The 16,259-nt window shown below is 43.1% G+C and overlaps 6 protein-coding genes and 1 long non-coding RNA gene across 8 annotated transcripts; 5 read left to right on the top strand and 2 right to left on the bottom strand.

The window, feature by feature from the left end:
* The first annotated feature begins 162 nt into the window (after positions 1-162).
* Pink1 (PTEN-induced putative kinase 1) lies at positions 163-2,987 on the top strand. The gene is made up of 4 exons (XM_069048196.1): positions 163-645; positions 1,239-2,358; positions 2,408-2,506; positions 2,557-2,987. Exons 1-4 carry the CDS (start codon positions 356-358, stop codon positions 2,770-2,772), a joined length of 1,725 nt encoding a protein of 574 aa, XP_068904297.1. The 5' UTR covers positions 163-355; the 3' UTR covers positions 2,773-2,987.
* A 507-nt stretch (positions 2,988-3,494) lies between these two features.
* LOC138131281 (protein abrupt-like) lies at positions 3,495-4,370 on the top strand. Of its 2 annotated transcripts, none has more exons than XM_069048207.1 (3): positions 3,495-4,070; positions 4,111-4,176; positions 4,248-4,370. In XM_069048207.1, the coding sequence occupies exons 1-3, from the start codon at positions 3,692-3,694 to the stop codon at positions 4,295-4,297; spliced, it is 495 nt and encodes a 164-aa protein (XP_068904308.1). In that variant the 5' UTR covers positions 3,495-3,691; the 3' UTR covers positions 4,298-4,370. The 2 variants fall into 2 exon arrangements, with proteins under 2 accessions (XP_068904308.1, XP_068904309.1); XM_069048208.1 differs by having other exon boundaries at positions 3,498-4,070; positions 4,123-4,176.
* A 60-nt stretch (positions 4,371-4,430) lies between these two features.
* On the top strand, positions 4,431-5,120 carry LOC138131283 (uncharacterized). Its single transcript, XR_011159750.1, has 2 exons — positions 4,431-4,870; positions 4,920-5,120. It is a non-coding gene; the product is annotated as an uncharacterized lncRNA (long non-coding RNA).
* Positions 5,121-5,515: 395 nt separating this feature from the next.
* Positions 5,516-7,504, top strand: CstF50 (cleavage stimulation factor subunit 1 Cst50). The gene is made up of 3 exons (XM_069048201.1): positions 5,516-5,696; positions 5,746-6,322; positions 6,800-7,504. The coding sequence occupies exons 1-3, from the start codon at positions 5,611-5,613 to the stop codon at positions 7,448-7,450; spliced, it is 1,314 nt and encodes a 437-aa protein (XP_068904302.1). The 5' UTR covers positions 5,516-5,610; the 3' UTR covers positions 7,451-7,504.
* A 33-nt stretch (positions 7,505-7,537) lies between these two features.
* TM9SF4 (transmembrane 9 superfamily protein member 4) lies at positions 7,538-10,396 on the top strand. Its single transcript, XM_069048194.1, has 7 exons — positions 7,538-7,697; positions 7,754-8,145; positions 8,201-8,356; positions 8,519-9,000; positions 9,048-9,465; positions 9,542-9,725; positions 9,802-10,396. The coding sequence occupies exons 1-7, from the start codon at positions 7,686-7,688 to the stop codon at positions 10,039-10,041; spliced, it is 1,884 nt and encodes a 627-aa protein (XP_068904295.1). The 5' UTR covers positions 7,538-7,685; the 3' UTR covers positions 10,042-10,396.
* On the bottom strand, positions 10,387-11,776 carry PIG-S (phosphatidylinositol glycan anchor biosynthesis class S). The gene is made up of 3 exons (XM_069048202.1): positions 11,615-11,776; positions 10,582-11,566; positions 10,387-10,533 (listed from the first exon to the last, which is right to left on the bottom strand). The coding sequence occupies exons 1-3, from the start codon at positions 11,658-11,660 to the stop codon at positions 10,404-10,406; spliced, it is 1,161 nt and encodes a 386-aa protein (XP_068904303.1). The 5' UTR covers positions 11,661-11,776; the 3' UTR covers positions 10,387-10,403.
* A 123-nt stretch (positions 11,777-11,899) lies between these two features.
* Hsp83 (Heat shock protein 83) lies at positions 11,900-14,697 on the bottom strand. Its single transcript, XM_069046946.1, has 2 exons — positions 14,536-14,697; positions 11,900-14,236 (listed from the first exon to the last, which is right to left on the bottom strand). Exon 2 carries the CDS (start codon positions 14,234-14,236, stop codon positions 12,071-12,073), a length of 2,166 nt encoding a protein of 721 aa, XP_068903047.1. The 5' UTR covers positions 14,536-14,697; the 3' UTR covers positions 11,900-12,070.
* Positions 14,698-16,259: the final 1,562 nt, after the last annotated feature.

Genomic DNA, 16,259 nt, shown 5'->3' on the forward strand with positions numbered 1-16,259 from the left:
AAGTTTGCATAGTACATTTTTCGTGTGCCCTTAGAAGTAACGCGCAAAAGTGCAGAAATAGAAATTATGCAATTGTCGCCTAGCTCAGAGTCACGTCACGCCGTCCATTTCCTTTCGACGCACATGATTCGACGAGGAAAGAGAGAAACTAAGCGGTATCGTATTTCCACATTTGCTCGTGCGTCGCAAGTCCGCAAGTGTCAAAATTAAATGGTAGATGTGAATGTGTACCCAAGGGGCGAAATGTCAAAGTGCGGAATTTTTCATGCGAATAATCGAAAATAGCGAGTGTTTTGTGTAGATTTTGACCAGATCGGTGCCCTGTTGAGGGTGCTACCCCTCAGCTTCGTGCAAAATGTCCGTACGAGCGGTCGGCGTCCGATTGTTTAAACATGGTAGAAGTTTCGTCCAGCACCTTTGCAAACGAGATCTTAACACCACAATTGGCGACAAAATTAATGCCGTTTCTCAAGCAACAGCAGCACCTCCTTCACTACCCTCAGCTCAAGCAATACCCAAGAATTTTGCCTTGAGAAATGTAGGGGTGCAGCTGGGGCTGCAGGCCAGACGCATCCTCATCGATAATGTGCTTAACAGAGTCACCAACAGTCTCTCGGCGGAGCTCAGGAAGAAGGCCACCAGAAGGTAGGGCCCCTTAATGAAAACTACGTCACATGCATTGCTAGAAGCTCAGATAAGATGGATATATTTTTTTTATTCAAATACATCCAAGTCATGCCAAGTTTTTATTTTTGACGGTAATTTACACCCAATCAATGACTTCACTTCATTTAAAGTAACCCTGAAAAAGCAATTCTTTCTCCTACTTATCTAACATTTTTTTAATAATATTCCTGTTTGTTTGCCAACCATGGTATCAGCTAATGTAAAACAAACTAATTATGTTTTTTATGTTTGCCTAAATAGAGTAAGAAATTAAACACAAACACCAAAATTAGTTTCAACAAAAAATATTAAGGTTTCTGATGATGACTGGAACGTAATGGTTATTTTTATCTAAATGCATTGGAGATTTTATTGATTTAGCGTATTTTATTCCAATAAAAACAAAGAACTGTTGACATTATTTTTTAATGGAGCTAATTAAAGAGAATATTAAACTGATTTGACGTAATTTCAAAGGAAATAATTGTTAAATAAAGTTCCATTTTAATTTTATTTCACAGCTTCCTGTGGAGAGAATAAAGTGATTTGATTGATCCGGTTTGTTCTTGCAGAATCCTTTTTGGAGACTCTGGACCGTTTTTCGCTTTGGTGGGCGTGAGCCTGGCCTCCGGAACCGGGATCTTGACCAAAGAGGAGGAACTGGAAGGTGTCTGCTGGGAAATCCGCGAGGCCATCTCCAAAATCAAATGGCAGTACCACGACATCGACGAGAGCCGTTTCGAATCGAATCCGATAACCTTGAACGACCTTTCACTCGGCAAACCCATTGCGAAGGGCACCAACGGCGTGGTCTATTCCGCCAAAGTGAAAGATGAAAATGACGGAGTGAAAGACTTCCCGTTCGCATTGAAGATGATGTTCAACTACGACATCCAATCAAACTCGATGGAAATTCTCAAGGCCATGTACAGAGAAACCGTCCCTGCACGTCTCTACTACAGCAACCACGAATCCACCGACTGGGAAGTGGAGTTGGCCAACAGGCGGCGCCACCTCCCACCACACCCCAACATCGTCGCCATCTTCTCGGTCTTCACCGACTTCATCCAAGAATTCGAAGACAGCAGAGACCTCTGCCCCGCAGCTCTCCCCCGACGCATCCACCCCGACGGCGAGGGACGCAACATGTCGCTCTTTCTCTTGATGAAGCAGTACAACTGCAGCTTGCAGAGCTTCCTAACAACAGCGCCCTCCACGCGAACTTCCCTCATGCTCCTGGCTCAACTGTTGGAGGGCGTGGCGCATCTGGCGGCCCACGGAATCGCCCACAGAGACCTCAAAGCTGATAATCTCCTCCTGGACACGACCGAACCCGAGAGCCCCATTCTCGTCATCGGCGACTTCGGCTGTTGTCTAGCCGACAAGAATAACGGCTTGACGTTGCCCTACACGAGTTACGAGATCGACAAGGGTGGCAACACTGCGCTGATGGCGCCGGAAATTATCACGCAAAAACCCGGGACTTTCAGCGTTTTGAATTACGCCAAGGCGGATCTGTGGGCGGCGGGGGCGATCGCGTACGAGATTTTCGGCAGCGCCAATCCCTTTTACGGCCAAAACAAGTTGAGGAATGTCACTTACAAGGAACAGGATCTGCCGAAATTACCTGATGAGGTGCCAACTGTCATTCAGTCGCTCATAGGGAATTTACTGAAGCGCAACCCCAACAAGGTTGGTATTTGTCTGTGGCTACTTTGATTCTAGTCATTTTTTTGTTTAGCGTCTCGATCCGGAAGTCGCTGCGAATGTTTGCCAGTTGTATTTGTGGGCCCCCAGTGCCTGGCTAAAGCAAAGTCTGAAGTTACCCTCAAGTGCTGAGGTATTTTTTTTAAATTTGATTATTTCTCATTTTACAGAGTTTTTTTTTAGATATTACAATGGTTGTTGAGCCTGACTACAAAAGTATTATGTGAGGGAAAAATCAACAATAAAAGTTTCGGGAACGTTGAAGGGAGGAAGAGTGTAGGGAGGAGGACTTACCCGGAGTATTTGTTAATATCAAGCTTTTTGTGCAGAGCTAAATTGTCCAATGTCCGATCTGCGCTTTCTTGGATTCAGGAAAACATCTCAGAGATTGATTATTAATATTATTTTAAGTATACTCTTTTGAAAATATTATTTTATTTATTATCATTATAGTTATTCATGTGGTGAGGTCAAGTTTTACTTAGTAAATTTAAGACTGTTAGAATTGTGATTTCATGTTGCAAATTGATGTTTGCGTTTATAAATTGATTTTTATAGATGAAAAACATTCAATTTTGCTGTAAAATGTATTAAACATTTGGGTTCAGATTAAATGGGATTTTATTTCTTATTAAATTACTGGTGGATCGGTCAAGAATAACAAATTTTATTTATAAGAAAAAATAGTAAATTTTAACAAAGATCGCGTAAGCGAATTAATTGCAAATCACACGAAACAATAGCAACAAATTAATAAAAATACAGACGACACAAAATAGCAATATCCACAGACCAGCAGCGCCGGACGGCACCGTTGTGAATTCGTTTTGTTCCTTTTTCATTAGTTTGTTCTTGTGTTTGATACCTGGAACGAATCGTTGAGAACAAGCCGACGATTTGCGGAGTCTTACTGTTCAGATGAATGTTAAGTTGGATCTCGCTGTTGGCAACGACGTCGCACAGTTCGCAAATGAAAGTCTTGCCCTTTCTTTCGGCTTTCATTTTATGTCGACGGCCTTCCAAGTGGCGTTGAAGAATTTTCGTGCTCGTGACCTTAACATTGCACAACTCGCAGGAGAGGGACTGCAAAAGCGCGATGCAACCACCGTTACACAAAAGCAGAACTTACGTCTTTGTCGGCATCCTCTCCAACGGGATTCTCGCGTAATTTAACGTCGTCAACAGAATTATGAACTTCTCCCGACATTTTTTTAGTTGCATGCTCGCGTTGCCACTTTCCACAGCAAATGGACGACGGTGCGCCTTATCGCGGTCTTAACACCTTGACTTTTTTCTCTTTATCGTCTGATTGTCTCGCATGGACAGTTCGCCAGAAGCGGTCAAGATGAACGCCGGTCTTTTCTCCGACGGTGTCAAACTCCAGAAGTTTCACTTCGACGACGGGCTCAACGCGCAGCTCGTGGACTTCGAGATCATCTGCTCGGACGGGGTTGTCAAGGGGCACAAGATCATTCTGTCGTCACGGTCTCCCTATTTGCGTCAGGTCATTCAAAGACAACCTGACATCGCCAACATCAGCTTCTCGGACCACAAGGTGGCCGTGATGAAGAAAGTCGTCGAGCTCATCTACGGGGACAATGTCTCTGTCGCCGAGAACCAAATCGAGGAGTTCATGAAGATTTGCTACATCTTCAAAGTTGACTTTTGGGTCAAATTCGAGAAACCGGGGGCACTTGGTAAAGACAAAAAAATGAAATGTAAGAGACAATGATTCAGATTTTGTTGCAGCTTCCAGTACTCATTCGTCGGATTCAACTCCAGACATCTCTTCAGCTACTGACGGTGAGACATTTTGACCACATCAATTAACCAATCAAGATCGGATTGTTTTAATTTTTTTGTTGTTGTTTCAGAGGATCTCAGCAGCAGACGCTCTGGCGACGGTGAATCTGCTCGTTATTAATCTGTCTTTTGAAATTTTGTAGCCTTGTAATCGATGTATCAGTGTATTTTTTTAAATAAAGGCATTTGAATAATATCCGATTTTTATTTAAACCCCGCAAAAACTTATCTCCAACAAAAACACAACGATAAAGTTCTTGGATATTATTCTTTCGACTTTCGACTGAAGTGTAGTGCGCTGAAGAGACGACGATGCAGAGGGAACCTTTGAGAGTCTTCGCTTACAACAGCACCTTCGAAAAAGAAGAATTCAATTACAAGGATGACTTCTACATGAAGTTGATCGACATATACGTAAACTGTGCAGGAAGGATGATCGGAGCCCACAAGTTTATCCTCGCCAACAGGAGCTCCTTCTACAGGGAGCAGATCATGAGAAAGCCCGATATTGCAATACTGGACGTTGGATTTTCTTACGAGATGTTGGCTCTAACTATGAATATAATTTATGGTGAAAGTGTTAGTGTGAAAGAGGATGAAGTAGCGGAACTAACGAGAACTTGTGGTCTGCTGGGTCTCAGTTTCACCATCAAGTTTCCGAGGGATCATATGGGTAGTGGAGACTCACGAACATGTTGAGTATTTGTACAATGGTGAGACTTGTAATTAACATTATTTTACAGTAACGTCAGGTTCGTTTCCGTCTGATGTGGCGGGGCGTTACGCAACACCTACAAGATCATTGTCTCTTGTTATGCCGAGTCAAGCTGAAGGATCTTCCCCAACACTGTCGCCGCCTCCGTTGGAGCCGTTTTAAGCGAGCTTTTGAAAAATGGAATTTTGTGTGATTTCGATACATTTATTTGAATACATTTTGGAAAGTACATGTGTTTTATTTAATCAATTAAACCAACAGACTTTAGAATCAGATCCAGGTGCAAGTTAGACTGCAGAAAAAGCACCGTCAACCTTCTTGTGGAGATGTTTTCTGCAGAAAAAGTCTAACCACAGTTCTATACACAAACATTGCCAGTCTCTCATCATTTCTTTACCGGATTTTTACATTATGTAGCACAAGAATTTTTAACATGAGTCACACTGTATATACTTATTTATTTTTGTCCTCGAGATAATAAAAAAGTATTACGGCTTGCTTGTTAACTTCTGTCATATTTCTTTTGAAAGTTCAAGAACCTAAATAAATGAATAGTTGTTTTAATACATTTAAATATAATTTTTATAAACTTTTGGTCATTCTCAATCGGCACTTTTCAATTTAGTACCAACCTAACAATTTAACGACGAAAAAATCCCCAACTCTTCAATTTGTTTGTAAACTATCTTCTCCCAGAAAATTCAGCAAATTGATTTAAAATGACCAACACAGGCATGAAGGAAGAGGACGTAGACACAAACAATTTGATCAAAAGCCGGGAATTTCTCTACCGGCTCGTAATAAGGTAAATAATTTTTTTGTCATTACATAACCTCATTTTTCGTGTATCGTAGTCAATTATTTTACGACGGCCACCAAAGCATCGGCACGAGCCTCACAGCGGCGGTGCAAGCGGACCCTCCGTGCGCCCCCAGCGACCGTCTTTTCCACATAGTCTTGGCCGGTTTAGAACATGAACCGGATCGTAAAGAACGTCCGCATAACGCCGGAATCGGCAATAACAATGTCGGTCCCGGTTTGGATCTCGAATTTGAGACCGAATCTAATATTCCGGCACCGGAACCGGCGCTGTACGAAACGGCTTACGTGACGTCGCACAAGGGTAATTGTAGAGCTGGGTGTTTTTCGAGCGATGGCCAGCTGATTGCCACTGGGAGTGTGGATGCCAGTATCAAGATTCTTGATGTTGACAGAATGTTAGCCAAGTCGGCGCCGGATGAGATGGACCCGTCGCGGGGTGAGCAGCAGGGACATCCTGTTATCAGGACTCTATATGATCATATGGAAGAAGTTACTTGTCTCGAGTTCCATCCAAAGGAACCTGTTTTGGTCTCAGGGTCTAAAGATAACACAATTAAAATGTTTGACATTTCCAAAGCGAGTGTGAAGAAAGCGTTCAAGACTATTACAGTAAGTTGGATGAATAATCCCTGAGGATAGCGCCAAAACGTCAAGTTAGAACTCATTTAATCATTTATTTTATTCATTTTTTATAAATCATTTTATTCAGTTCATTGTCTAAGAATACCTACTATGTATTTGTGTGTGTTTTTTTATTTTGCATAAATCCTTTTAGGCCAAATTTCTCAATTTACAATAATATGCAAAAAAATGTTACGAAAGTCTGTTTTTTTCACTCATTTGCTGATTAACTCGGGCTCCGCCCTCGTTAATCAAACTGCAAGTGCATGAAAAAAGTATGACTTTCATAACTAGTTGTACAATATACTATTTCATCATAGTAAAGAAGTAAAAATTTGTTACTGTCTAGGTTTTGCAAGTAAACCATTCAACTTTTTTTACGAATTATGTCATAAAATTGATCTAAAAAAATACAGTTGATGTTCTAATTTAAACATAATCTCATAAAAACATTTTGTGTTTAAGGAAGCAGAACCAATCAAAGCAATGTCATTCCACCCAGGAGGGGACCACCTCATTGTAGCCACGCAACATCCGGTCGTCCGTTTGTATGACGTCAACACTTTACAGTGTTACGTTTGCGCTTTTCCTTCCCACCAACATTCCCAATGTGTAACTTGTCTAAAATGGTCTTTAGATGCTAGAGTGTTTGCAACATGTAGCAAAGATGGAAATATAAAACTCTGGGATGCCGTTTCAAACCGTTGCATTAACACTTTCCAAAAGGCCCACGACGGCCTGGAAGTGTGTTCTGTCGCATTTTCCAAAAACGGAAAATATCTTTTGTCGTCGGGCAAAAATTCCATTTGCAAACTGTGGGAGCTGACCACCAGCAGATGCCTGATCGCTTACACAGGCGCTGGAACAACAGGAAAACAAGAGTACGAGGCCCAGGCCGTTTTTAACCACACCGAAGACTACGTTTTGTTCCCCGACGAGGCGACAACATCCTTGTGCGCTTGGAACTCGAGAAACGCCTCCAGGAAGCAGTTGATGTCGTTGGGACACAACGGAGCGGTCCGACTGATCGCCCATTCCCCAACCCAAGCCGCGTTTCTGACTTGTTCGGACGACTTCCGAGCCCGATTTTGGTACAGACGTACCCCTACTTTATAAAAACTTGAACTTTGTATTTTATAGTCTTAAAATAAAATTCCGTGATGTATGCAACCAGTTATACACTGCATTGTTGACATTTATGACGTTTGACCTGCCAAATTTTGTTGGTGTTCTTGCGGCAATATCTGCAGTGTTAAGTTGATTTAAAATGATTATTTTGTTGTTTTAGCAAATCAGTCTGTTAGTTAATCCAGGTTTTTGCGGTGTACTCGACTAGCTATTCCACTCCAACATGACTCGCACGGTACTAATCAACAAAGAACTGTCGCAAACGAACATAACCTCAAATTTTCCTTCCAGCATCACACGACCCTTTTATTTCTGATAATATGCGTTTCGAAGTGTTACACGTTTTACGTACCGGGGATGGCGCCGGCCGATTTCAAGGCGGGTGACCCAATAGAAGTGAAGGCTGTGAAAATGACAAGCATACACACGCAGCTACCCTACGAGTATTATTCGCTGCCTTTCTGCTTACCGAAAGGCGGCCTGAACGCTATACATTACAAATCGGAGAATTTGGGGGAGGTATTGAGGGGCGATCGTATCGTGAACACACCCTACGACGTAAAAATGGCCAAAAACACGCCGTGCACGTTGTTGTGCAACTCGCCGAGTAATCCAATCAATTGGAGTGTGGGGGAATCACAAATCGTCGTCGATCGGATACAGCACGAGTATTTCGTGCATCTGTACGTTGAAGCTCAAAATCGGTCGATTTAAAAGAAATGTATTTGTTTTTTGTAGCTTGGTCGATAATCTACCTGCCGCGACGCCAGTTTTCAACCCAGAAGTAAACGATTTTCAGTACGAGCACGGTTATAAATTAGGGAACACCGTGGGTGACCGAAACTACATCAACAATCACCTGAAGTTGACATTATTGTATCATAATCCAACTCCGTAAGTGCATTTCGCGGCAATTATTCACAGTTCAGCACAATCACAACCAGTTCAATGGAGATAATTTAAAGTTTTCATGGGCCATCAATAATCGGCACTTGGTTGACTTTATTTGAAATATAAAAAACGTTGATAAGATTTTTTTACTATTTGTTATCCTAGGGACGTCTACCGAGTAGTCGGGTTCCACGTGGAAGCCAAATCGGTCCACATGGACGACTTAAAATTCATCGATAAAACTTGCACATTCCCGAGCAAACCCCGTCCACAGCTCGTCGAGCCCTCGACCGGCACCAAACTATTCTTCACCTACGAAGTCGAGTGGGAGTTATCCAAGGTCAGTTGGGCCTCTAGGTGGGACACCTACTTGGCCATGAGCGACGTCCAGATCCATTGGTTCTCGATCATCAACTCGATCCTCGTCATCTTCTTCCTCTCGGGAATCTTGACGATGATAATGGTGAGGACGCTGCGGAGGGACATCGCGAAGTACAACGCCGACGAGAGTTTCGACGAAACAATCGAAGAAACCGGTTGGAAGTTGGTCCACGGAGACGTCTTCCGACCCCCGAAGAACTCCCGACTGTTCGCCGCGGTGGTCGGTTCCGGCATTCAGATTTTCCTGATGGCGTTGATCACTCTCTGTACGTTCGACGCTCGATTTTACGCAGTTCTGACCGGTTTGTTGCAGTTTTCGCCATGCTGGGAATGTTGTCGCCGGCCTCGAGGGGCGCTTTGACCACCGCCGCCATTTTCCTGTACATGTTTATGGGTCTCGTCGCGGGGTACTTCTCGGCGAGGCTGTACAAAACCATGAAGGGGCGCGAATGGAAACGAGCCGCGTTCCTGACAGCTGTTCTCTACCCCGCTATAATCGCTTGCAGTTGCTTCTTCTTGAACTTCTTCATTTGGGGTAAAGCCAGCAGCGGAGCGGTTCCGTTTTCGACGATGATCTCGTTGCTCTTCATGTGGGTTTTCATTTCTCTACCCTTGGTCTATCTGGGGTATTACTTCGGGTTCAGGAAGCAGCCCTACCAGCACCCCGTCAGGACCAACCAAATCCCGAGACAAGTTCCTGATCAGCACTGGTATATGAATCCTTTCTTGTGGTAAGTTGCGGCGGGACCAGTGAACATTTCTGTCAAAATTGCAAAGCTCACTTGATACTTAAATTTGACATTTCAGCACTCTAATGGCGGGGATCCTGCCCTTCGGCGCCGTCTTCATCGAATTATTCTTCATATTCACCGCGATATGGGAAAATCAATTCTACTACCTCTTCGGGTTCTTATTTTTGGTGTTCATCATATTAGTCATCTCGTGCTCACAAATCTCGATAGTCATGGTGTATTTCCAGCTCTGCGGAGAGGTAATAATTCAAATCAAGCGCCAAAAGCACGTCTCGCGATTGGTCGAAATCATTAACGATCTTTCTTCGTTTTCAGGATTATCACTGGTGGTGGAGAAGCTTCGTGGTTTCTGGGGGCTCAGCGCTGTACATTTTGGGGTATTCGCTGTTTTATTTCGTAACAAAACTAGACATAACCGAATTTATTCCGACATTGCTGTATATCGGCTACACCGGACTTATGGTGTTGACATTTTGGTTGCTTACCGGAACAATCGGGTTTTTCGCGGCTTACGCCTTCGTCCGGAAGATTTATTCGGCAGTGAAGATCGATTAAATCTTCACTCGTAAGGGTTGTTATGTGACGCGTTATTTATTTTTAGTTGTTACACAGACTGGAACGGTTTTCAACCAAGCCACAAAACCTATCCATGATTTTTTTGTCACATAATTTTCGAAAATAACTCCGAAACGTAGATGGTAACTGTTTCGTGATGTTTAAGTTAGTACACTTTTATTACTTACATTAGCCTAGTACCCAATAATTTATTGTTCCATAAATGGATATTTTTTATAGCGTTCTATCAGGGCATAAGATTGATTTCGCACCTTGTACAGATGTCAGCAAATAACTTGAGTTTCATTGTATTAATAACTGTATATATAAACATAAATAAAATAATTTTGTGTAAGGTTCGTTTATTTATTTCTCTTAAACAAATACTTGGCTAGTTCTGAGTTGCCTCGTCTGAACCTGTTGAACGTCGTCCACAAAGACATCAAGACCGGGATCATGACGGGCAAGAAGAGTGGAATGTAAACGGCGTATCTGAAACACAAATTATGAACAAAAGAAAAGACCGGAAGAATTTGTTACTTTTGGTCATCCGGGAAGTAAAGCAGCGCCAACAAAGAAGGATCGCTGAACGCGGCTTCGGCGTTGCCGAACGCCACCTTCGCGTTCTTTATGGCACCCTCGACGTCGCCTTTCTTCAGCAGATCTTCAGCCAAATCCGCGTTCTCCACCGCGATCTTGATCTTGAGCGCCACGTCGTCGCTTATCACGATACTGTTGATCTCCGACAGCAGCTCCGCCAACGACTTTAGAGTCCTCCGCGTCGAGTCCACCATGTCCTCGGTTTTGCGTCTCTGCAACTCCATCAAATCCTGCGCCTCCATTCCGCCCATTTTCAGCATTTTGCTCAACTGGACGGCGAAAACCGACGTGATGCTTTGCAGGTCTGGCCGGAACGTGTGCGTCTCGCACGAGGCCTCGTCGGGGTTGACGATGTAGATGCCGCCCCAGCGGGGGCTGAACAACGCGTTGGCGGTCCTCTCGTTCTTGCTGTTGTAGATGTACAACGGGACGTTGCAGTGGGACACGTACAGGACTAGGTTCAAGCAAGGGCGTGGGGACAGATGCGACCACAGTTTTTTCTCCAACGGGGTGATCACGTGGGGTAGTTGCTCCTCGTAGAGGGCGTAGTGGTCCACGATTTTGCGAGGGATGGCGCCCAGCTCGACCAGGTACAGCCACTGCGATTTCACGACGAAGTCCGCGATGGGGGACACTTTGTCCAGGAACGGTTGCAGATGGGTTTCGATGTCTTCGCCGTCTAATTCTAGGTGCAAATTCTTTGGGTCGGGGTTGACTATGGTGATTAGAACGTCGTATTCGAGACTCAGAGGGATGCCAAACTCTTTGTCTGTCTTATTTGGGATTGTGACGTCGAACATTTTGTCGAGGGGCAAGGTCGCCCTGTATACGCGTGTGGTGTACCACCACATCGGCAATCCTATTATAAATAATACGATGGTGTACGAGAAAATGTTGTAAATCCGGAAAATGTATTCGGCATCATCTGAAACATTCGTGCACTTGGCTGGGAAATTTCTTGTATCTCGCTTACCAGTTTCTTGTGATTTTTTGTCTCCATCAGACTTTTCCGTTGTCATATTTGTGGAAAATACTCAAATCTCAAAGCGATTTTTTTAGGTTACATTACTGACAGCTGTCAGTTTGTCGTATTTGACAGTTGTTTTTCGTGTCACGTGTTCGTTTCTAGCTCCGCCCCCCTTCGTGACTCCGCCTTTGTAAACAAGCACTTACATTTTCGCAGACATAAACTGCACCAAAACGCAACTGCACTTTTTGGATGCTTATCGATCATTTCAATCGACATAAAAACCCAAAATTAAATAATTTAATCGTTTATTGAAAAAACGAAATCAGTACTTGGAACATTTGGTATTAACATATGCCAAAAAAGAGGCATTACAAAATAATACTTTTTATAAAAAAAAATCATTATAGAAAAAGGAATTAATTGAATATTCTAACACAGAACCTAACATCGACAAGAAACTTAATCGACTTCTTCCATCCTGGACGCATCTTCTGGTTCGACAGAATCTGCAGCTGGGGCATCACCTCCTTGGGCGTCTTCAGTGATCATCGCTTCCTCCTCGTCAATTCCCAAACCTAATTTGATCATTCTGTAGATTCTAGAAGCGTGCACTTGGGGTTCATCCAGGGTGAATCCGGAGCTGAGCAGCGCGGTCTCGAAAAGAAGAATGACTAAATCTTTGACAGCCTTGTCGTTCTTGTCGGCTTCGGCCTTTTGGCGTAGATTCTCCACAATGGAATGATCTGGATTGATTTCAAGGTGTTTCTTGGCGGCCATGTAACCCATGGTGGACGTGTCGCGAAGAGCTTGCGCCTTCATGATACGTTCCATGTTGGCGGTCCAGCCGTATTGCGAAGTAACGATACAACAAGGAGACTCGACTAGACGGTTCGACACGACGACCTTCTCCACTTTGTTGTCCAAGATGCTCTTCATCACCTTGCAGAGCCCCTCGAACTTGGCCTTGTCCTCCTCGCGCTTCTTCTTCTCCTCGTCGTCTTCAGGAAGCTCCAAACCTTCTTTGGTCACGGAGACCAAAGTTTTTCCGTCGTACTCTTTCATCTGTTGAACGACGTACTCGTCGATCGGCTCGGTCATGTAGACCACCTCGAATCCGCGCTTCTTGACGCGCTCCACGAACGACGAGTTGGCAACTTGTTCTTTGCTTTCGCCGGTGATGAAGTAGATGTGTTTCTGGTTGGGCTTCATGCGGCTGACGTATTCTTTCAAGGAGCAGGCCTCGTCTCCGCTGGCGGACGTGTGGTAACGCAACAATTCGGACAGTTTGGTTCTGTTCTGCGAGTCTTCGTGGATGCCCAACTTCAAGTTCTTTGAGAACTGTTCGTAGAATTTCTTGTAGCCGTCTTTGTCTTCGGACAACTCCTCAAACAATTCCATGCATTTCTTGACCAAGTTCTTGCGGATCACCTTCAAGATCTTGTTTTGTTGCAGCATCTCACGAGAGATGTTCAACGGGAGATCCTCAGAGTCTACGACGCCCTTGATGAAATTCAAGTATTCGGGAATGAGTTCTTCGCAGTTGTCCATGATGAAGACTCTGCGGACGTACAACTTGATGTTGTTCTTGCGTTTCTTGTTCTCGAAGAGGTCGAACGGTACGCGGCGAGGTACGAACAACAAAGCTCTGAATTCCAGTTGACCTTCAACGCTGAAGTGTTTGACGGCCAAGTGATCTTCCCAATCGTTGGTGAGAGATTTGTAGAACTCTCCGTACTCCTCCTGACTAATATCGTCAGCGTTTCTGGTCCAGATCGGCTTGGTCTTATTCAACTCTTCGTCTTCAGTGTACTTCTCCTTAATCGTCTTCTTCTTTTTCTTGTCCTCCTTCTTGGTGTCTTCGTCTTCGTCCTCACCCACATCCTCGATCTTTGGCTTGTCTTTCTCCTTGTCTTCTCCCTCCTCCTCTTTCTTTTCTTCTTCGGCCTCGTCGTCGCTCAACTCCTTCTCGCGCTCCTTCTCCACGACCAACTTGATCGGGTAACCGATGAATTGCGAGTGCTTCTTGACGATTTCTTTGATCTTGTGTTCTTCCAAGAATTCGGTTTGGTCTTCTTTGATGTGGAGGACGATCTTGGTCCCGCGGCCCAAAGGCTCTCCGTGATCCAACCTCACGGTGAAGCTGCCGCCAGCCGACGACTCCCAAATGTATTGTTCGTCATCGTTGCTCTTTGACACGACGGTGACCTTGTCGGCGACCAAGTAGGCGGAGTAGAAACCCACACCGAACTGGCCGATCATGCTGATGTCGGCGCCGGCCTGGAGGGCCTCCATGAAGGCTTTGGTGCCGGACTTTGCGATGGTACCCAAGTTGTTGACCAAATCGGCTTTGGTCATGCCGATTCCGGTGTCGATGATGGTCAAGGTGCCGTCGCTCTTGTTGGGGATGATCTTGATGTACAGTTCCTTGCCGGAGTCCAATCGCGAAGGGTTCGTGAGCGATTCGTAACGGATTTTATCCAAGGCATCGGAAGAGTTGGAGATCAACTCTCGCAGGAAAATTTCTTTGTTGGAGTAGAAGGTGTTGATGATCAAGCTCATCAACTGGGCGATCTCCGCCTGGAAGGCGAAGGTTTCGACCTCTCCATTCTGGTTTTCTTCAGGCATCTGCAACAACGTGACCTTGTCAGTTTACCGAACCTTCCCAAGGTTAGTGATTCATTAATTCGCACTACAGCATAGTCGCCTATGACTAACTGCCAGCAAGCTCAATGACCCGACTTCCAATAAAATAACTTTACATTTTATCAGACCATGCTAATATACATCCAAAATTGTCGTTGATTCGCTATATTACATTAAAGAATTTTGCACAAGAGCGTTACGAACTGATCGATACCGGCTTTTCAACTGTCATCGAATGTGACAAAATTTGCCCCAAAAAAAACAGGAAAATTTCAACTCACCTTGCTTAATTCAATGCACACACTTAAAACTCACTTAAAATTCCTTCAGGAAAATATAATACTTTGTAAATTTATCGCTTTGTACTCTCTGGCTACTTCCCTTCTCGCTTGCTTTTTCAACTATGACCGCTTCGGGTTGCTTCGGTTGCTTATATAGCCTTCTGCGTTCTAGATCATTCGAGAAGAATCTAGTCGCTTTTCGACGCTTCCAAACCTTGCATAGACAAGGATAGAAGGCGAGTTGCTTCCGGCAAAACGACCGCCAATTTCGAAATTGCATCCGCAATTATTGATTTTTCGTCGACAATTTAACCAGAATTAACGGAATTTGACCCAAATTCGAATGGAAAATTATGGGAGGGCTGAATTAACAATATAAGTCAAAGAAAAATTCACAATACGCTGTTTTTAAGTATTCATGTTTTAATCGTTACAGAAAATTTACAAAATTAATAATTAATCGCTAAAAATTAAGCGAATTCACTCTATAAGGGTTGCCCTTCCCAATTAGTCTAGATTTTCTATTAATTTTAAAAATTACGTGTTCACCACGTGGTTGCTTTCATCTTGATTTTTATAAACATGTCTAAACAATTGTCCAAATAATGTGAATTTAAAATGTTCTTGTACTTTTTTAAATCTAATTATAGTTAAAATGTGACAATTCAGTCCAATTTTATTGAGAATTCCACATTTATAACCCTGGAACGGTACCCATCAAAAAAACTCCATAAACGGTACCCTGGGGTACAAATGTACCCCAATTTAAAAAATTATATTTTCCAACTGAAACTAGATTTATTAAAATATTTAACAAGGGAGAGTGAAATATCATCCTTAATTAACACAACAACAAAAATTATATTTATATAATTTGAAAAAATCAGTAATTTGGGCACACCTTTTTGTGGTGTTGTATACAGTTAAACTGATTGCTGGTGGTGCACCGAGTTCCAGTTTTTCGGTTTTGGTCCTGGGACAAAGTGTACACCAAACAGAGGATTGTTGAACAGAATTTGGGGCTTCCTCAGGTAGTTCAGTTTTAGAATTCGTCAGATAATTTCGCGAAGGTGAGACGGCAAATTCGACGTTTCAAGACTCGCAGTCATGTGAGTGTAATTAGATCTATCGAAATTTTTTTAGGGAAGACCTTCTATGTATTTGGGAACTCTTCCTTTCTTGGTGTATTAGGATTAGAAAAAAGCACCATATGGATCAAATTTCAACGGTGTCAAGCAAGTTATAAAAATTCGAAAAGTCTAGCGCTTTTTTTTCTTACGCCATTATTATCATTAGAAAAATTAGCCATGCTAAATAATACAAATTGGTTAGCTATACATTGAAATGTGCTACCATAAAAATGAAATTTAGCACAAATGTCCTAGTGTTCAACAATTTTATACCACTCTTATTTTGGTACCCTGGGGTACATATGTACCCCAGAATGCCTGAGAAAAAAAAACAACACCTGCTAGGATGACAACTATTCGTTATAAATTTAAGTTAGTTTATGTAGTGAAAATATGAGGAGTTTCAAATAGCTGCTGCCATTAATTAAAACGTAACACAACTTTAAAAAAATCGTGGGGTACTCCAGTACCCCGGGTACCGTTCCAGGGATAAATACAATTTCCGGTACTTTTAATTTTGTCAGGTTAATAATTCTCATTTATTTGTTTTTCATGAATTGGATTTAAACAATATTGAAGGGTTTTTATTTGCTT

The sequence above is a fragment of the Tenebrio molitor genome, chromosome 5, assembly GCF_963966145.1.
Source record: "Tenebrio molitor chromosome 5, icTenMoli1.1, whole genome shotgun sequence".
Classification (NCBI taxonomy): Eukaryota; Metazoa; Arthropoda; class Insecta; order Coleoptera; family Tenebrionidae; genus Tenebrio; species Tenebrio molitor.